Genomic DNA, 21459 nt, shown 5'->3' on the forward strand with positions numbered 1-21459 from the left:
TGCTGGGATTACAGGTGTTAGCCACGGCACCTGGCCGCTTGTTTTTAATCTACATAAACGCTTTTGCAACTTGCTTTCTGTCTTTCATCATCTCTGTTAATACACAAAGTTCATTCTGATTGCTTATAGTATTTATAATATGAATATACAACTTTTTTATCTGTTCTCGTTGATAAACATTTAATTTGTTTTCACTTATTGTGCTATTACAAGCAAGGCTTTATTAAACATCCTTATTTCTGTCGCCTTGTATACATGGGGGAGAATTTCTCCAAGTTATGGACCTTGTAGACACATTTCTGGAATTTAAGATATTCACATTTTCAACCTTACTTGAAATTGCAGAATTGTTCTTTATCATGCTTGTACTACTTACACTCCTGCCAACAGTTTATGAAAGTTCCCCTTGTTCCACATCCTCACTCACACTCAGTATTATCAGACTTAAATTTTGCCATCAGGATGTGGTTTTAATTTGCATTTCTCCTCATAAGGAGTGGCATTAATCATCTTTTCTTAATTATATTGACCATTAAATAGCTTATTCATATCCTTTGCCCATTTTTCTATCGGGTTGTTGGTCCTTTTCTTACCTATAGGAACTCTGTAAAGTTCGGATACTAACCATTTATCCATTATTGTGTTGCAAATATCTTCTAATTAGTGGCTTGTCTTCTCTTTTTATATGGTAGCTCTGTGTTATTCAAAAGTTTTTTATTTTAAAATTAGTGTTTTTCTCCATTATGATTCACAACTCTTCCATATACATTTTAGAATCAACTAATCAAGTTCCACAAAATTCCAATCAGAACTTGATTGGAATTGCATTGATGTTATCAGTTGGTACACTGTATAGTAATTGATATCGTAGCGTATTGAGTTAGAATTTGATTGACATTGCACTGGATTTATTGATGTGGAGAGAATTGATATCATTTAGATACTGAGTCTTCCTTTTTTTTTTTTTTTTTTTTTTTGAGACGGAGTCTTGCTCTGTCACCCAGGCTGGAGTGCCGTGGCGGGATCTCGGCTCACTGCAAGCTCCGCCTACTGGGTTCACGCCATTCTCCTGCCTCAGCCTCCCCAGCAGCTAGGACTACAGGCACCCACCACCATTCCTGGCTAATTTTTTTGTATTTTTAGTAGAGACGGAGTTTCACCGTGTTAGCCAGGATGGTCTGGATCTCCTGACCTCATGATCCGCCCACCTCGGCCTCCCAAAGTGCTGGGATTACAGGCGTGAGCCACTGCGCCCGGCCTAGATGCTGAGTCTTCCTACTCATGACTTTGGCATGGCATAGTTGTTTGTTTATTTAGGTCTTTAAAAAAAATTTTTTTAAGTTTTTCTTGATAAAGATCTTGTGTATCTTTTTTTTTGGACTTTTTCCTTGGGATCTTAACGTTTTTTCTGTAACAGTAGTTCTAATATACAAATATGCAGTTTTTATTATAAAAAATCTCAAACACATACAAAAAAACAGAATAGTATAATTTCTCCTTACCTAGTTTGAACAGTTATCAACATTCTGTCATTTTTAAATCATCTATAGTAGTGTTTTTCAACCATTTTTTCATTATTGTCCCTTCAAGGAGCCTTTTAGATATTTTTTTCTGATCACCCCTCCCATGAAATTTTAATACCAAAGATATACTGTAAATCTCTTTATGAACTGTATGCATATATATGCTTTATCTGTAGGAAGAGTTTCTTTCACACCCTGAGAATGAATTTTGTCCTTCTCGAGAGTAACATCCATTAAGAAGACATAATCCATGCTATTCCCACTCCCCACCTAGTTCAGCTATTAGTATATGTATAGTTCTTCTTTTAGATAGAATTTATTCATTGAAATAAACAAGTCTTAATTATACATACATACATCTATACACCTCCTTCAAGAAATAGAACATTTCCATCTTCCCAGAAAGTAATGATAAGTTTTTGATTATACATTCAAATTATTTGTTGCTATTATAAAAGAACCTAATTACATTTTGAATGTTTTTTTGAGACAGAGTTTCACTCTTTCACCCAGGCTCTGGGGTGCAGTGGTGTGATCACAACTCACTGCAGCCTTGACCTCTCCAGGCTCAGGTGATCCTCTCACCTCAGCCTCCCGAGTAGCTGAGACTACAGGCAAATACCACCACCATGCCTGGCTAATTTTTGTATTTTTTGTAGAGACAGGTTTCGTCATGTTGCCCAAGCTGGTCTTGAACTCCTGAGTTCAAGCAGTCTGCCCGCCTTGGCCTCCCAAAGTGCTGGGATTACAGGCGTGAGCCACCGTGCCCTGCCCCTTGAATGTTTATCTTTAATCTAGCAAACTTGCTGAACTCTTACTGATTCTAAAAATTTTGTAGCCGGGCGTGGTGGCTCATGTCTGTAATCCCAGCACTTTGGGAGGCCAAGGCGGGCGGATCACGAGGTCAGGAGATCAAGACCATCTTGGCAAACACGGTGAAACCCTGTCTCTACTAAAAGTACACAAAAATTAGCCGGGCGTGGTGGCGGGTGCCTGTAGTCCCAGCTACTTGGGAGGCTGAGGCAGGAGAATGGCATGAACCTGGGGGGCAGAGCTTGCAGTGAGTGGAGACCGTGCCACTGCACTCCAGCCTGGGCAACAAAGCTAGACTCTGTCTCAAAAAAAATAAATAAATAAAAAATAAAAATTCTGTAGATGCACTTTGTGTTTCCTATTTAAATAATCATATCATCTGTGAATTAAAAAAGCTTTCTGTTTGGGCTTAGTGGCTCACGTCTGTAATCTCAGCACTTTGGGAGGCCAAGGCAGGTGGATCACCTGAGGTCAGGAGTTTGAGATCAGCCTGGCCAACATAGTGAAACCCCGTCTCTACTAAAAGTACAAAAATTAGCCAGGCGTGGTGGTGGGCACCTGTAATCCCTGCTACTCAGGAGGCTGAGGCAGGAGAATTGCTTGAACCCAGGAGGTGGAGGTTGCAGTGAGCCAAGATCGTGCCACTGCACTCAAGCCTGGGCAACAAGAGTGAGACTCCATCTCAAATCAAAATAAAATTAAAAAAAAAAAACCTTTCCAGTTTTTTTAATAGTTCATATATGTATACATACATTTATATTTATATTTATATACGTATGTAATTATATATACAAACAGACATATACGTATAAATGTGTATCTATATGTACATATTGATGGGTTTTTTTTAGTGTGAAGTTGCATTGAAGCAGTGCTTATAGATATCCTTATATTGTTCATAAGGAAATCTTTCTGATGTTTCACAAATATTACGTTTGTTGTGGGATATCAGTTGTACCCTTTAATAATTTAAAGACATTCCCGCCTATTGTCTACTTAAGCATTTTTATTAAAGTGGTTGAATTTTATCAAGTATTTATTCTGTATCTCGAGATAATCAAAAGATATGAAGAGACAATCAAGAGATTATCTTAATTAAATTTCCTCCTTTATCAATATGATGAATTAAATGAATACTTTTTGTAAAATTTAAACCATCCTTGTATTGTGGGGTAAACTTAAATAAGTTCATTAGTCATGACATATTTTTCAAATGCCTTACTGGATTGAATTTGCTTTTTTGGAGGGGTAGGAGCTAATTGTTTAGATCTTTTGTGTCTTTTCCTAACAAATATTGGCCTATGGTTTTTCTTTTTCATGCTGTCCATGAACCTTGGTGTGTTAGTTTCCCAAGGGTGCAGTAACAAATTACCATAAATATGCTTACAACAACACAGATTTCTTCTTTCATAACTATGGAGACTAGAGATGTGAAATCAAAGGGTGAACAGGGCCCTGATCCCTCCTAAGGCTCTAAGGAAGAATCCTTCCTTGCCTCTTCCTAACCTTTGTTGGTTGCTGGTGGTCCTTGGCATTCCTTGGCAAGTGGGTACATCACTCCAGTTTCTCCCTCCATCTTCACATGGCCTTCTTCTCTCTGTGTGTCTGTGTCCAAATTTCCCTCTTCCTATAAATTGGGCTGGGCGCGGTGGCTTATGCCTGTAATCCCAGCACTCTGGGAGGCCAAGGCAGGCAGATCACCTGAGGTCAGGAGTTTGAGACCAGCCTGGCCAACATGGTGAAACCCTGTCTCTACTAAAAATACAAAAATTCGGTGGGTGTGGTGGCAGGCACCTGTAATCCCAGCTACTCGGGAGGCTGAGGCAGGACAATTTCTTGAACCTGGGAGGTGGAGGTTGCAGTCATGCGACTCCACCCCAGCCTGGGTGACAGCAAGATTCTGTCTCAAAAAAATTAAAATAAAATAAAATAAAATAAAAGACATCAGTCATTGGCTTTAGGGCCCACCCTAATCTATTATGATCTCATCTTAACTTGATTGTATCTACAAAGACGCTATTTTTAAATAAGGTCACATTCTGAGGTTTCTAGTGGACATAAATTTGGGGTAAGGGGAATGCTATTTAACCCAGTACACTTTGTGTCAAGATTTTACTAGCCTTATTGTAAGTCTTTGGCATCAAGAAATTACACAAAGATTCATAAATTCCAATCTTAAATCATAAACAACCTTTGGAGATATTATAAAAACCCAGAGTACTACACTGTTTCTTTTATTCTATCTTGAGAAACATACAGTGAAGATGAATAATTTAACTATTTAACTTACTTTTATGACCTTAAAACCTAACCCAGCACCTTTTACTATCTTATTCAAGTTTCACAACAAATACTTTTATTAATGCTTACTCAGGTTATAGAAGGTTAATATAAAACAGAATAAAGTAAACCCCCTGAGGCAAGTAAACACATTCTCTGCCTGTTCTCTCTTTCACTGTAGAATGATGAATGCTCAGCCATCTGCATGTGCTTTGTTCTTTGTTACTTCCTTTAGTCTCAGTGGTTCTTATGTAAATAACAATTCGCATATGGCCTTAGATCTATAAAAGTATGTATTGTACTTTGTAAAAAAAAAAAAAACTTTGATTTTCCAGGTAAGATCAGCTGTGTATGAGTGTTGGTTTCCCCTTTTTGCACACTTTAGAACTGTACTCTGTGTGAAATATAACTTTAGTGTGAGGATAAGAGAAAACTTACATACATATCTTTATTCTGGGGCTTTAAACTATCATTAATTCAGTGTTGTGGATAGATTTTTTTGAAATCTTCAATTTACACGTAAAGATTTTCCACAGTGGAACTGTGAAGACACTAACATTATCATGCCCATAAGTGAAGAAAACTGTAGAAGGTGAAGCTATGTTAACAGTGAAGTAGTCTTTGTTCAGTGTACTAGATTACTACACAGATATTAAAAGATTTTTATAGGCTGGGCCCGGTGACTGACTTTGGGAGGCCGAGGTGGGTGGATCACGAAGTCAGGAGATCGAGACCATCCTGGCTAACACGGTGAAACCTGTTTCTACTAAAAAAATACAAAAAATTAGCCAGGGGTGGTGGTGGGCGCTTGTAGTCCCAGCTACTCGGGAGGCTGAGGCAGGAGAATGGCGTGAATCTGGGAGGCGGAACTTGCAGTAAGCCGAGATCGTGCCACTGCACTCTAGCCTGGGCAACAGAGCAAGACTCCGTCTCAAAGAAAGAAAAAAAAAAAGATTTTTATAAATAAAAGACCTTAAAGGGTAATAGATTTAGTATCTTTCATTCAGTGTTAAACTATATTTTTTCCTTTATTTTTAGATTTTATTCATCACATTAATGACACAGACACTATACTGAGTACCAATAATAGCAACCCTGGTAAGTAGTTTGGGATGTTGTTTGTTTCTTTACTCTCCACCTTGCTCCAAAAAGGATTTAAGGTAGAACGTGTGACCTTATTTTAGGTAAACGATTAGTAGAAAATTATTATGTTTACTGAGCTGCTACTAAATTGTTGGTAGTGTGTTTAAAAAAAAAAAGAACCTCCAAAAAGGCTGTGTTAATGTAACCAAGCAATAGGTTGTATTAATGTGAGCTAGGCAACATTTAGTTCATATTATACAATTCACAATTTTATCTACAGTATCCATATTTGCCTGTGAATAATCAGTATTTTCAAGAACCTATATCACTATTAATTATATCAGATGTCTAGAAGCATAGTTCTCAGTTTAACTTAGTTTTAGAGATCTATTGTTTTAGTTATTAATATATATGCTATACAAATTTGTAACCTGTAAAAGAAATTAATTTCTTAGAAATTTTTCTTTATTTTTAAAAAATAAACCCTTGTGGGCCAATGAGTTTAATCCAGTATGGCCATTACAGGGAAAGTGAATATAAACATTAATATAACTTTGGTAACAGTTATGCTGTTAAACTTGAACATCACCTAAAGCTTTATGTATTTAGATTTCAGGGATACTAAATTGATGTCATGTTGATGGAGATGCACATTGATCACTAAGAGGATGATTCATTAAACACATTTATTAAGCCTACTATGTGTCAGGAACTGTTCTAGGCTCTAGGGATATAATAATGAACAGACAAAAGTCCCTCCTCTCATGAAGTTTACATTCCAGTGTTTGCTACTCAGTGTCTTACTTTTCCCCCTAATTAAACCTGTCTTTTGTTAATGCTAGAAAATGAGTGAGTAAAGTACTAGCTTTTATTCCTGTGGACACATACACATATACCTTTGAATTGTTATCCTAAAATCTCTTGTGCCCTATCCCTTACTTCAGAATTTTCAAAGGACCAAATAACATCCTTGTATTTAAAGAGAAAATTATTTTACTATACCTATTCTGATATTAATTGATGAAACTAGTTTACTAATATCTAAAGTTAATAGTACTTCTCCAGTAGGGAGTCAGTTCATCCTTAGGGTAATAAATATTAATATCACAGTCACATTGATGATTTAGAGAACCTCATCAGCAAAGTCAGTTTACTTTATATAGTGATATCTTATATCCAGCACTTCTTGATTTCTCTGCTAATGTTTATTTTGAACAGTGTAGTAAACAATGAGAGTATGAAACAATCCATTTCAGTTAATGTAAAAAATTTTAGCTGCTGAGCATGGTGGCTCACGCTTTTAATTCTAACACTTTGGGAGGCCGAGCCAGGAGGATTGCTTGAGCCCAGGAGTTTGAGATCAGCCTGGGCAACATAGCAAGACCCTGTCTCTACAAAAACAATTTTTAATTAGCTGGCCATAGTGGCATGCGCCTGTAGTCTGAGCTACTCTGGAGGCTGAGGCAAGAGGATCACTTGAGCCTGAGGGGTTGAGGCTACAGTGAGCCATAGTTACGCCACTGCCCTCCAGCCTGAGTGAGTGAGACCCTGTCTCAAAAAAAAAATTACAGCTAACATTTATTGAATGTTAACATTTATTGAATGCCTGTGTGCAGGCATTGCATTAAATGTTTTATAGCAACCTTAAATGGTAGATACTGTCAACTCCATTTTCCAGGTGAAGAGACCAGGGAACATAGAAGTTAATTTCATCCAAGGACACCTAAATATTAAGTGGCAGAGTTGGGATTCATTATTCAGTCAGTTAACTTCCATCCACAGCCTGTGCTCTTTTTTCTTTTTTTTTTTTTTTTGAGACAAGATCTCTCTCTGTTGCCTAGGCTGGCCTATAGTGGCATGATCATAGCTCACTGCAACCTGGTGCACCTGGGTTTCAGCAATCCTCCCACCTCCACCTCCCGAGTAGCTGGAACTACATCCCATCCAGCAAAATTTTGTTATTCTTTTAGAGACAGGGTTGCCATGTTTTCTAGGCTAGTCTCAAACTCTTGGCCTCAAGTGATCCTCCTGCCCCAGCCTCCCAAAGTGCTGGGATTAAAGGAATGAGCCACTGTGCCCAGCTGCCATAGCCTGTGCTTTTAACCACTATAATTAGCACAAGAAAATTTCTGTCCAGAGCGTAGAAGAAAAAAAGCACACTAAAATGTTGACTAAGAAGGAGAAAGAAAATTAAATGTTTGGCTTTGTGGCATGCCAAATAATGGATAGAGAATAAAATTAAAAATAGAACCGACAATGAATATTCCTTCTCTTTGACAAATGATGAGCATAAGGATTATTTAATACGAGTATTTTCTACCTGCATTAAGAGTTCTTTACGAAAAGCTGATTATTAGCAAAAGCTCTACTGTGACATTAGAAACACAATGAGAATGGCTGGTACTCTGTCTGATAACAGAAGAAATTGCCACTTGTAGATCAGTATTTAAGAAACATACGTTTAGGCCCAGTGCGGTGGCTCAGGCCTATAATACCAGCACTTTGGGAGGCCAAGGTGGGCAGATCACGAGGTCAAGAGTTGGAGACCAGCCTGGCCAGCATGGTGAAACCCTGTCTCTACTAAAAATACAAAAATTAGCCTGGCATGGTGGCATGTGCCTGTAATCCTAGCTACTCAGGAGGCTGAGGTAGGAGAATCACTTGACCCCGGGAGGCAGAGGTTGCAGTGAACCGAGATCGCACCACTGCACTCCAGCCTGGGCAACAGAGCGAGACTCCATCTCAAAAAAAAAAAAAAAGAAACATACATTTTACTGATTTCCCAGTCATCTGGATACCATCTGGACTCTTAGGCTTCTATCAAATGTGATCAACTTCCAGAATTATTTTGGATTGTTGGGATTCAAGATTCTTGCATTTTTATCATTGATTATGATATCATGGCAACTGTTTCAATGATGTTTGCTTTTTATTCCAAACCCATATATTTTGTTTGTTGTTAAAATAAATCTGCTCTTTGGCCTTTTTATGGGTTATTCGTGTAATAAACAGTCACCCTAAATGATATTTTTTATATTATTGTGTAAATAAGACCAAATACCGTCCAGCCCAGTATTTTCTCTCTGGCAATGGAACCAAGGGATATTTGGTGGGATATTTTTATAGTTTCCAGTAGAGTTTAAAGATAATATCTCAGGGCTGGGCTCAGTAGCTCACGCCTGTAATGCCAGCACTTTGAGAAGCCAAGGTGGGTGGATCACCTCAGGTCAGGAGTTTGAGACCAGCCTGACCAACATGGCAAAATGCCCTCTCTACTAAAAATACAAAAATTAGCTGGGCATGGTGATGTGCGCCTGTAGTTCCAGCTACTTGGGAGGCTGCGACAAGAGAATCGCTTGAATCCAGGAGGCGGAGGTTGCAGTGAGCCGAGATCACGCCCACTGTACTCCAGCCTGGGCGACAGAGCGAGACTCTGTCTCAAAAAATAAATAAATAAAAATAATGATAATATCTCAGAAATTTTAAAGATTCCCTCACCCTTATTTATTTTTAGGTGAAGGAGTTCTAATATTCCTAAAATTAACCCTCTATTTTTTCCAGAAAAGAGAAATTTAGGCTCCTAGGAAGAGTTGAGGTTGGTAGAGCAAGTGTCTGTCTCTAGAGGCAGTCATTTTCTGTTTTTTGTTTGTTTTGTTTTGTTTTGTTTTTTGTCATCTTCTCTAATCTGGTGCTTTCCTATTGCAGTGATTTGTCCAAGTGCCGGGAGTGGAGGCCATCCTGATAACAGCTCTATGATTTTCTATGCCAATGACACAGGAGCCCAACAGTTTGAAAAGTGGTGGGATAAGTCCAGGACAGTGCCCTTTTATCTTGTAGGGCTCCTCCTTCCACTGCTCAATTTCAAGTCTCCTTCATTTTTTTCAAAATTTAATATCCTAGGTAAGTAGTAGCACTGAATTATGGAGACTTTGTGTAATAGAATACACGGTGGAGTCTAGGGAAATATGGTCTGATTGGGGAGTTACCTTCCAAGCCTGTTCATCTGTGTTTAATTTGTTCATTTTTTTCTTTTTCTTTTTTTTTTTTTTTTTTTTTTTTGAGACGGAGTTTCACTGTTGTTGCCCAGGGTGGAGTGCAATGGCTCAATCTTGGCTCACTGCAACCTCTGCTTCCGGGGTTCAAGCAATTCTTGGCCTCAGCCTCCCAAGTAGCTGAGATTACAGGTATGCGCCACCACGCCCGGCTAATTTTGTATTTTTGGTAGAGGTGGGGTTTCACCATGTTGTCCAGGCTGGTCTCAAACCCCTGACCTTAGGTGATCGACCTGCCTCAGCCTCCCAAAGTGCTGGGATTACAGGTGTGAGCCAGCACGCCTGGCAATTTGTTCATTCTTATGATAACCTGATTTTTTCTATTTTTTTAATCGAGTTTGGCATGGAGAAAAGTGTAGATGACCATTTTTGGTTTTGTTGTGTTTTTTTTTTTTTTTTGAGACATGAATTATTTGGTTTCTCATTCTAAACTTACTGAACAATTCTTCCTCATTTTCTCTGAGGATACAACTAGACGAAATACACGAAAATTTCAGGAGGAGAGATCCAAATTGGATATTATAGGAATTCTCGATTCTAACGGTTGGAAACAGTACTTACTAAGGAAAGTTATAGAATGTTTTCTCCTACAGTCTCTAAGAGTATTATGCAGAATTGTCACCTGACTTTGAACCTGGGAAATCATTCTCTATCTCAGGCTTCTTAGGTTTATTCTGCTTTTGCTCTCTTCCTCAGTGCTTTTTTTTCTTAGAACGCTATTGCCTTCTTCAAGGAACAGACTTCTTTCTGTGAGCCCTGCTTTTCAGAAACCACTAAACGAATGTTTTTACTCCACTTAAGATGGCAAAAGGGGCCAGGTGTAGTGGCTCACGCCTGTATTCCCAACACTTTGGGAGGCTGACGCAGGTGGATCACGAGGTCAGGAGTTCAAGACCAGCTTGGCCAAGATGGTGAAACCCTGTCTCTACTAAAAATACAAAAATTAGCCGGGCGTGGTGGCTGGTGCCTGTAATCCCAGCTACTTGGGAGGCTGAGGCAGAGAATTGCTTGAACCTGGGAGGTGGAGGTTGCAGTGAGCCGAGATTATGCCACTGCACTCCAGCCTGGGTGACAGAACGAGACTCTGTCTTAAAAAAAAAAAAAAAAAAAAGATGGCAAAAGGAACCCCCCCAGTGAAAGTTCAGATCTGGCTAACCAAGGACAAGGATATCATTCATAAGGAATCGATAACTCCACATAAACCATACGATTTCACTTCCTCCCTGTGGATGTGATCTCTGGCAGGCAGTCTAGAGCATAAAATAGATAGGCTGAGTGCAGTGGCTCACGCCTGTAATCCCAGCACTTTGGGAAGCTGAGGCAGGCGGATCACCTGAGGTCAGGAGTTCGAGACCAAGCTGACCAACATGGAGCAACCCTGTCTCTACTAAAAATACAAAATTAGCCAGGCATGGTGGCGCATGCCTGTAATCCCAGCTACTTGGGAGGCTGAGGCAGGAGAATTGCTAAAACCCAGGAGGCGGAGGTTGCAGTGAGCCGAGATCATGCCATTGCACTCCAGCGTGGGCAACAAGAGCGAAAACTCTGTCTCAACAAATAAATAAATAAATAACCCATCATATCAAGGAACAAGGCAGTGGCTTCTAGGTTTCCAGAAGACCAAAGGAAAAGTTAAAATTATTTCTCTTTGCCTGTCTGCCTCAGGAACAGGATTCACTGTAAGCTGCCATAGACACACAGAAGATGAAGAGTTGTGGTTATATAAGCTCTGGCATCCTGTTTTCATCCTCTCTGAATCAGCTAATCTCCAAACCCACAGTACTGCTTATATCGCTCATTCGTGGTTTCCTGATTTGCTTGCCAACTTTTCTGTGAAACAGATCTTTTAAAAGAATATAAACTTATAGAAGGATTTGCTCAGTTGGGCACAACAATCACCAGACTTCCAACCAGGTTGATTGTTCATTCTTCAGCTCCTTAAGGATATTCTGCTTTTGTTCTTTTCCTTGGTACTTTCCCTTTCTCTTAAAACCATAGCTTCATTAGAGGAATTAGCATCTAAGGGCTTCCTGAATTTTCTGACTCTACTCCATAATGACTAGACTTAATTTCTTAAAAGGAATAATTTTCTACCTTCTACACTACTAAAATATTCTGAATGCCCATTTTACCTTGTATATAATACCTGAGAATGGAGTCTGGAATCTCTGTCTAGCAAGTAGTGCTACCCAATCAAAACCTCATCTAGATACTAGATCAGGATTGTTCATGTATTTGGCTTCTCACCTTTCTCAAATATGCTTTTGATCCACATTCACTGCTTTTCTTTCTTTACCTTCTTACCATCTCACATTAAATACCATGACAGACTGACTCTAACACTTCCAATTCAAACAATAAAAGTAAGTTTCATATTGTTTTTTTCAATCCTATGTAATCCTACAATTTTGTAATGGACTCTCTGCTTGTATCTTCTGCTTAAACTCAACTCATAAGTAAATGAAGCAGTTTTGCATTCAGCAATGTATGAGCTACCTTCATCTGATTCTTCTTTTCTTATTCTTTTTTTTTTCCTTTGAGATGGAGTCTCGCTCTGTTGCCCAGGCTGGAGTGCAGTGGTGCAATCTTGGCTCACTGCAAACTCTGCTTCCCGAATTCAAGTGATTCTCCTGTCTCAGCCTCCCAAGTAGCTGTGATTATAGGCGTGTGCCACCACACCTGGCTAACTTTTGTATTTTTAGTAGAGATGAAGTTTCGCCATGTTGGCCAGTTTGGTCTCGAACTCCTGACCTCAGGTGGTCTGCCCACCTCAGCCTCCCAAAGTGCTGGGATTACAGGTGTGAGCCACCATGCCCAGCTCATCTGGTTCTTCTTAGGCCTACTACATAGAGTGTTTTTGTTTTTTTTCTGGTAACTCCCTCAGCTTGTTTCTAGTCTTTAGATCCCAGCTGGGTGTTAGTGGAGATAATCAATGCAGGTAACAGTTTCCCACACTTTGCTGAGACTATGGAAACAATGCTTGATTTTAAAATAATCTGTAAAACACACAAAGATAATAAATAGTTTCTGAATTTTTTCCTCACAGGCACAGTGTCTGTCCTTTATTTGATTTTCCTTGTCACCTTTAAGGCTGTTCGCTTGGGATTTCATTTGGAATTTCATTGGTTTATACCAACAGAATTTTTTGTACCAGGTGAGCTGTTTTGGCAAAATAATAAATTATAATAATGTGATCTTAACCATTGTCATATGCTATTCTAAAACAAGTAATGATTTTTTTTTATGCTGAGCATTTTTATAAATGCTATTAAGTAAAAAACAGGACTACAGTTGAGATTATTTTGGATTTCCTGCAGTTAGTGGTAACCAGGGCCCTTTGTCATTTCTACTTGTTAGTTGAAATTCATTTAAGTTATAGTGCACTAATACTTGCATTTTCTGTGTTTTTCATCTAGCCTTTCTTATGGGTATATAATGTGCTATTACATTGTGGTTTTGTGGTTTTTAATTAAAAATTTTTATTGACATATAATAGTTGTACATATTTGGGGGGAACATATGATATTTTAATACCTCTATGCAATGTGTAGTGCTCAAATCAGGGTAATTGGGATATCCATCACCTCAAACATTTATCTTTTTTGTTGGGAACATACAATGTGGTTTTAATTTGCATTTCTGTAATGATCAGTGGAGTTAGCAACTTTTCATATGTTTATTGGCCATTTCGATTTCATCTTTTCTGAAGTGCTTCTTCTGTTTTTCTATTTAACTGTCTGTTTTTTTCATACTGATTTGTAGGAGTTCTTTACACATTCCAAATATGAATCCTTTCTCAAATACATGTAATGCAATTATCTTCTTCCTGCTTACATCCTTTCTTGATATGCCTTTTCAAAGGAATAAAGTAAGCAGTTTGAAAATGATGAGAAGTTTGGAGCTTCTTTAAAACCATTTTGTGAAGGAGTCTGTTATTTAATGTATTATGTAATAATCATGGTGTAAATGTCTATGTTCTTTAAAAAAGTGTATTTTCCACACAAAAACTTGTACATGCATGTTTATAGCAGCATTATTCATAATAGCCAAAAATAGAAACAGCCCAATGTCTATCACTAACAAATGGATAAATAAAATGTGGTATATCTTTCTTTTTTCTTTTGAGACAGAGTCTCACTGGGTTGCCCAGGCTCGAGTGCAGTGGCGCAGTCTCAACTCACTGCAACTTCCCCCTCCCAGGTTCAAGTGATTCTCCTGCCTCAGCCTCCTGAGTAGCTGGGATTACAGGCGCGCACCACCATGCCCGGCTAATTTTGTATTTTTAGTAGAGACAGGGTTTCACCATGTTGGCCAGGCTGGTCTCAAACTCCTGACCTCAGGTGATCCACCTGCCTCAGCCTCCCAAAGTGCTGGGATTACAGGTGTGAGCCACCACACCTGGCCAAAATGTGGTATATCTGTACAATGGGATATTATTTGGCAATAGAAAAGGAATGAAGTGCTGTGGTTATGGTTGTACAACTCTGTGAATATGCTATTCAATTAAAAATTAGTTGTACACTTTAAGTAGGTGAAATATGAATTTTATTTCAATAGTGCTGTTAAAAAGAATCTCAGGTTTTCAAGAAATTTTCTCAAAAAGATAGCTTTTGTTAGTTAATGGGAAAAAGCTGACTATTTACCCACTGTAATATGACAAGTTAGAAACCTAACAGTGGTCTTACTTGCCTTAATTAGAAAAGATAGAAAAGGATAGCTAACAAATTGCTTTACAGGGTATCTTAACTAAGTAATAGAATTGATTACTCTGAGAGACAGGAAATTCAGCTAAATTGAAAAGAACGTGTTGAAAACTAATAGATCTTATTTTATTTAGATTTATTTATTTTATTTTAGAGCTAGTGCTTGATTCTTAATTGTTTTCTCTTCTTTTCCTAAAATAATATAGCAGAGTCAGTGGACTTTTTATACATTTCTACTTTTTACACTAAGGAATCCTCTGAGATGGGTTTGGCTAGACCAGCAGTATTTTCAAGTAAATCATGGTTTTATTCTACATAAAATCATTTTTTTCTTTCTATTAGCAGTCAAAACAGAAATTGGCAGTGCTTTTGCAATGTTATTTTATTCTCACTTTAAAGTAGCTTTGTGTTTATTGCAGAACATTTAGAGATTATAGGTAAGTGGTTAATTTAAAATAAATTGCAAAAAAATAAAAAATAAAAAATACAATAAAATAAATTGCATAACCTGACATAACCACTATTTATATTTTTGTGGATACCCCCTCACCAGTCTTTTTTCTTTGCATACACACATCTATATACACACATATATTTTAAAAATGAAAGTAGGCCAGGCACAATGGCTCATGTCTGTAATCCCAGCACTTTGGGAGGCTGTAGTGGGAGGATTACTTGAGCCCAGGAGTTCAAGACCAGCCTGGACAACATGGTGAGACCCTGTTTCTACAAAAAAATAATTCTTTTAAACTTAGCTGGGTGTGGTGGCATGCACCTATAATCCTAGCTACCAGGGAAGCTGAGATAGGAATATCACTTGAGCCCAGAAAGTTGGGGCTGTAGTCAGCTGTGTTTGTGCCACTGCATTCCAGCCTGGGTGACAGTGAGACCCTATCTCAAAAAGAATAAAACAATAAAAAGTAAAATCACAGTATGTATGCTATTTCAATCATAGGGAAAAAAAGAAACTGCCTCTACAACATAATTTTTGATACCATATACCACTGCACAACTATCTCAATTTAATGAATCCCCTGTAGGTGGACATTTATTTCTAATATTTTTAAACAATGTTTTTTAGATTTGTCAGTGAAGAATGTTAAATGACCAGTTTGCCATTTCATAATTCCTTTTCTAGAGGTACTTTTCTGGCAAATTCAGGTATTAAAAAAATGAAGGACTTTAAAGTCAGACAGACCCTAAATTTGAATCCTGCCCTTCTCCATACCAATTTTATGACCTCAAATAGGAATAATTGATATAAAGCGCCTGCACAGAGTATACTCTTTTTTTTGAGACGGAGTCTCGCTCTTTCACCCAGGCTGCAGTGCAATGGCGTGATCTCAGCTTACTACAACCTCTGCCTTCTAGGTTCAAGCGATTCCCCTGCCTCAGCCTCCCAAGTAGCTGGGATTACAGGCTTCCGCCACCACGCTAATTTTTGTATTTTTAGTAAAGACAAGGTTTCGCCATGTTGGCCAGGCTAGTCTCAAACTCCTTACCTCAGGTGATCCGCCCACCTTGGCCTCCCAGAATGTTAGGATTACAGGTGTGAGCCACCACACTCAGCCAGAGCATACCTTTTTTTCCCCCTTTTGAGTGCTTCGCACAAGTATAATGCTGGCCTCGAGGAACTTTGTAAAGACATTTTAATATTCTTATTCCCTGGATAAAACAGTGACAACTGATTTTTAGTAGTCAACTTTTGGCTACCAATACTCATTTTCTAATTGTCAGTTTTAATGTTCTTGCTTTCATTTTTCTCCTAGAGATAAGATTTCAGTTTCCACAGCTGACTGGAGTGCTTACCCTTGCTTTTTTTATTCATAATTGTATCATCACACTCTTGAAGAACAACAAGAAACAAGAAAACAATGTGAGTAATTATCTTTGGAATTGACTTTTGTATCTCCTGAGGATAAATTTTTTAAGTCAGTATTTGAGGCACTTTATATTTGGAGTACAATTAGGCAATTTTGTTACAAGATCTTAATTTTTAAACTTAAACCATAGAGTAGTCATCAGCAAATTTTTCTGTAAAGGTTCAGATGATAAATATTTCAGGCCTTGTAGGCCTTATGGTTTTTGTTGCAGCTCCCCAACTCTGCTGTTATGTTATGAGAGCAGCCATAGATAATACATAAACAAATGCGTGATGGCATTGTTTCGATGAAACTGTTTACAAAAACAGACATCAGACAAGATTTGGCCCATGAGTCATAGTTTGCCGGTGCCTGCCATAGAGCAACCACTGAAAAAATAGAGGTATGGCTAATAAGCCATTAATGGTGGTAAAATCTTTTAAAGATACCCTGGACGTGGTGGCTCAGGCCTGTAATACCAGCACTTTGGGAGTCCGAGGCAGGAAGATCACTTGAGCCCAGGAATTCGAGACCAGCCTGGGCAACATGGTTAGACCCTGTCTCTACAAAAAAAATTAGCCTGGTTTGGTAGCACATGCCTATAGTCCCAGCTACTTGGGAGGCTGAGGCAGCAGGATTGCTTAAGCCCAGGAAGCCAAGGCTGTGGTGAACTGTGTTCATGCCACTGCACTCTAGCCCGGTCAACAGAGCAAAACCCCATCTTAAAAAATAAATGCGGCTGATAAAAAATGATGAGTTCACGTCCTTTGTAGGGACATGGATGAAATTGGAAATCATCGTTCTCAGTAAACTATCGCAAGGACAAAAAACCAAACACCGCATGTTCTCACTCATAGATGGGAATTGAACAATGAGAACACATGGACACAGGAAGGGGAACATCACACTCTGGGGACTGTTGTGGGGTGGGGGGAGTGGGGAGGGATAGCATTAGGAGATATACCTAATGCTAGATGACAAGTTAGTGGGTGCAGCACACCAGCATGGCACATGTATACATATGTAACCAACCCGCATATTGTGCACATGTACCCTAAAACTTAAAGTATAATAATAATAATGTGGCTGGGCATGGTGGCTCACGCCTGTAATCCCAGCACTTCAGGAGGCCAAGGCAGGTGGACACGAGGTCAAGAGTTCAAGACGAGCCTGGTCAAGATGGTGAAACCCCGTCTCTACTAAAAATACAAAAATTAGTCGGGCATGGTGTTGGGCGCCTGTAATCCCAGCAACTCAGGAAGCTGAGGCGGAGAATTGCTTGAACTGGGAGGCGGAGGTTGCAGTGAGCCGAGATAGCCACTGCACTTCAGCCTGGGCAACAGATCCAGACTCCATCTCACAAAAACAAACAAACAAAAAATGCAACTGATCCAAAAGAAGCCATGGAAAAGGGACCAAAGAATAGATGTGACAAATAGAAAACAAATAGCAACATAGTAGATTTAAACCCATTGTATTGATAATTACATTAAAAGACACTGCAGTTAAAAGATTAAAAGAGGCCAGGTGTGGTGGCTCACACCTATAATCCCACCACTTTGAGAGGCTGAGGCAGGTGGATAACTTGAGGCCAGGTGTTCGAGACCAGCCTGGCCAACATGGTGAAACCCTGTCTCTACTAAAAATACAAAAATTAGCCAGGCATGGTGGTGCACACCTGTCATCCCAGCTACTCAGGAGGCTGAGGCAGGAGAATTACTTGAACCCAAGGGGTGGAGGTTGCAGTGAGCAGAGATCGTGCCACTGCACTCCAGCCTGAGCAACAGAGCAACACTCCATCTCAAATAAATAAATAAATAAATAAAAGAGATTTTCAGACTTGTTAAAAAACAAAGCCTAACTATATGTTGTCTACAAGGAATTTATATTAAACATAAAGATATACCATGCAAATATTAAACATAAGAAAGCTGGAGTGGCCAAATTGATATCAGATGAAATAGACTTTAGAACTGGGAGTATTGCCAGAGATAAAGAGGAACTTTACATAATGATCTGTAGGGATCAGTTCATCAAGAAGACATAATAATCCTAAATGTATATGTACCCAGTGACAGAGCTTCAAAATAAATGAATTAACAATTGCAAAACTGAAAAGAGAAGTAGACAAATCCACAATTATAATTGGACATTTTATCACCCTCCTTCAAGTAATTGATAGAACAAATAGATTAAAATCAGCAAGGGTAGAGGAAGCATGAAAAACACTGTCAACCTACTTAATCTAATATATATTTATAAAGTTTTCTCTCAACTGCGGAATGCACATTCTTCTTAAATACATAAGAATATTTTCCAAGATAGACCATATGCTGGGTCATAAAACAATTCTCAATAAATTTGAAAGGATTTAAATCATACAGAGTATGTTCTCTAACCATAATGGAGTGAAGATACAAATCAATAACAGAAAGAAATTTGGGAAATTCACAAATTGTGGAAATTGAACAGCATACTCTTAAATAACCAATGGGTCAAAGAAGAAATCACAAGAAAAATTAGAACTACTTTGAGTTTACTTAAAGCAGTGCTTACAGGGAAATGTATAGGTGTAAACACCTACACTAAAAATGAAGATCTCAAAAACCTAACTTTCTACCTTAGACGATAGAAAAGTAAAGCAAACTAAACCCAAGGCAAACAGAAGTTAACCAGTTACTTGTTGGCTTGTCTGCAGATTTTGTGCTCAATTTAACAGCTTCTGACCTTGTAAACAAAAGTCATAATGAAGTTCTAATAGAGGTCTATACAGTTGTTACTGAAATGCAAAAGAAGGAAGGATTTGCTGTGCCTGGAGATTCTGAGAAGGCTTTGAGTAAGGGGTAATGTTTAGCAGTCATTAAGAAGGCAAAAACCTTTCTAAGTAGAGGAAGTAAGCTCTCTAGAGCAAAAATATAAATTAAGCTTTTCCATCTTCATCTTTACTGACCATACATGTAGCATGTTACCTGTAAATGGAGTTGGACTTGAGTCAATCTGGATTTTTCATACTTCCTATCTTGGTGAACTTATCTCAAATTCCATTTTTGTCATATGTAAAAATTATAGCTACCTATCAGGGTTGTGATGTTAACATGATCTAACATACAATAGAGGCTGGAAATTTTTAGTATTTTTACCCCTCTTACCCTTTCTTTCCTGATATTTACAGTCTGTTCTTGTAAGCCAAGTTAGCCCAAGTGCCCTAGAAACTCATTTTGTTAAGTAGAATTCTCATCTATTGGATGATCCTATCCATAAGGCTGTGCTTCTCAAACTTTACCACCAAAGTCTCCCTAATAACAGAACAACCTCATATACCTAGGAATCTAGGGAAGACAAACACAATCTTATTGAAGTGTCATGTTTTATCTTAAACATTTACACATATTTTTATCATGCTCATTATTTGTTTGTATTACTAGAAAACAGTCTCAGGCTGGGCACGGTGGCTCACGCCTGTAATCCCAACACTTTGGGAAGCCAAGGCGGGTGGATCACAAGGTCAGGAGATCGAGATCTTCCTGGCTAACACAGTGAAACGCCGTCTCTACTAAAAATACAAAAAATTAGCCGGGTGTGGTGGCACATGCCTGTAGTCCCCACTACTCAGGAGGCTGAGGCAGGAGAATCACTTGAACCTGGGAGGTGGATGTTGTGGTGAGCCGAGATCACGCCACTGCACTCCAGCCTGGGTGACAGAGTGAGACTCCGTCTCAAAAAAGAAACGAGGAAGGGAAAGGGGAAGGGGAAGGGCTCAAAATGAGTTAGATTACAGGCAGTTCTCATGTTGCATGGTTCTTACATGCACCAGTTTCATTAATCTGGTTTAGTTAAATTACATCAGTTCCTCCTAACAACATTTGTTCAAATCTCAGTTACCAAAGAATTTGAACTATTAGTACTTGTAAAGTAGTAGCTGCTAGCCCTCACTTCACAAAGCACTACATAAATAACAAGTGCACGTGATAATTAGTAACCAATCACATAACTTCTTTCAAAGTCTGTCAATGGCTGGTCACTGTGTATGTTTTTCACTGTACAGTCTGCAAAGCAGATAGTTGTGTTAACTCCTTGTCTCCCAGTGATAAACTGACATGATATTTTACAAAAAATGGATACTTGAACGGGGAATTGTCAAACAAAGTGAAAGTGCTGCAATGAAACAAAACAATAATGCAAGAAGTGAAATTTGAATTGAACTCTATATAGAGAGTTATAAAAGAAATAGCCAACTGTGGAAATGTTGACACTGCTGCCATACAAGAGACTCCAGATATGCAGCTAGAGAAACTTAAGGAAGGTGAGCTTATCAACGTGCATTCGGAAAGTGGTTATGATTACAAGAATGAAGATATCCCAGAGGAATTGACATTGTCAGAAAACTTCACATTAATCGAATTCTCAGAGATGTCTCACAACATTGAAAGCACAAAAGATGAAATGTTAGAAGCTGGTGCACAGTAAGGATAAAGGAGTATGGCAGTTCACCAAGGCATGGAAAAGATGCCTGCTCCATATTGTTAAGTTATACAGTGAGAAGAAGGAGGCGAACATAGTTCAGACTACTCTTGGTACGTTTTTACCAAAAAATAAAATATTTTAAGCTCAATATTTTTGACATTGCAATGTACTTTAAAAGATGTTGGCCGGGCACGGTAGCTCATGCCTATAATCCCAGCACTTCGGGAGGCCGAGGTGCGTGGATCACCTGAGGTTGGGAGTTCGAGACCAGCCTGACCAACATGGAGAAACCCCATCTCTACTAAAAATACAAAAAAAATTAGCTGGGCGTGGTGGCACATGCCTGTAATCCCAGCTACTAGGGAGGCTGAGGCAGGAGAATCGCTTGAACCTGGGAGGCGGAGGTTGCGGTGAGCCGAGATCGCGCTGTTGCACTCCAGCATGGGCAACAAGAGTGAAACTCTGTCTCAAAAATATATATACATATTTTACTTTTTCTTCATTTCCCTATACATTTATAACTGACAGTAAGAGTATTTAATGTTTTGACAATTGTTAAAGATCTTAGAACAATTATAATTTTTCCCATTGATTATTGTGATCACTTTGCACAGTTTCAGATTGCATAGTAATTTTTATAATCTCATACTACCCTGCAAAGTGAGGACTGTCTGTGCTT

At 38.7% G+C, this 21459-nt stretch overlaps 1 protein-coding gene across 18 annotated transcripts in view; it reads left to right on the plus strand.

Moving 5' to 3' along the window:
• Window positions 1-21459, plus strand: part of SLC38A9 (solute carrier family 38 member 9) — an 84317-nt gene that overhangs the window by 48048 nt on the left and 14810 nt on the right. For 14 of the 18 annotated variants that reach the window (XR_008673330.2, XM_019013657.4, XM_055367864.2 and 11 more), the window contains 4 exons: window positions 5655-5714; window positions 9405-9599; window positions 12798-12905; window positions 16224-16330. Coding sequence is in view for 17 of the 18 variants with exons in the window: in XM_019013657.4 (XP_018869202.3) it covers window positions 5655-5714; window positions 9405-9599; window positions 12798-12905; window positions 16224-16330 (470 nt within the window). In the remaining variant the exon portion in view is untranslated. The remainder of the gene's footprint in view (window positions 1-5654; window positions 5715-9404; window positions 9600-12797; window positions 12906-16223; window positions 16331-21459) is intronic. The other 4 variants (XM_063700740.1, XM_063700741.1, XM_055367869.2 and 1 more) reach the window with 1 other exon arrangement.

Source organism: Gorilla gorilla, chromosome 19 (assembly GCF_029281585.2).
Source record: "Gorilla gorilla gorilla isolate KB3781 chromosome 19, NHGRI_mGorGor1-v2.1_pri, whole genome shotgun sequence".
NCBI lineage: Eukaryota > Metazoa > Chordata > Mammalia > Primates > Hominidae > Gorilla > Gorilla gorilla.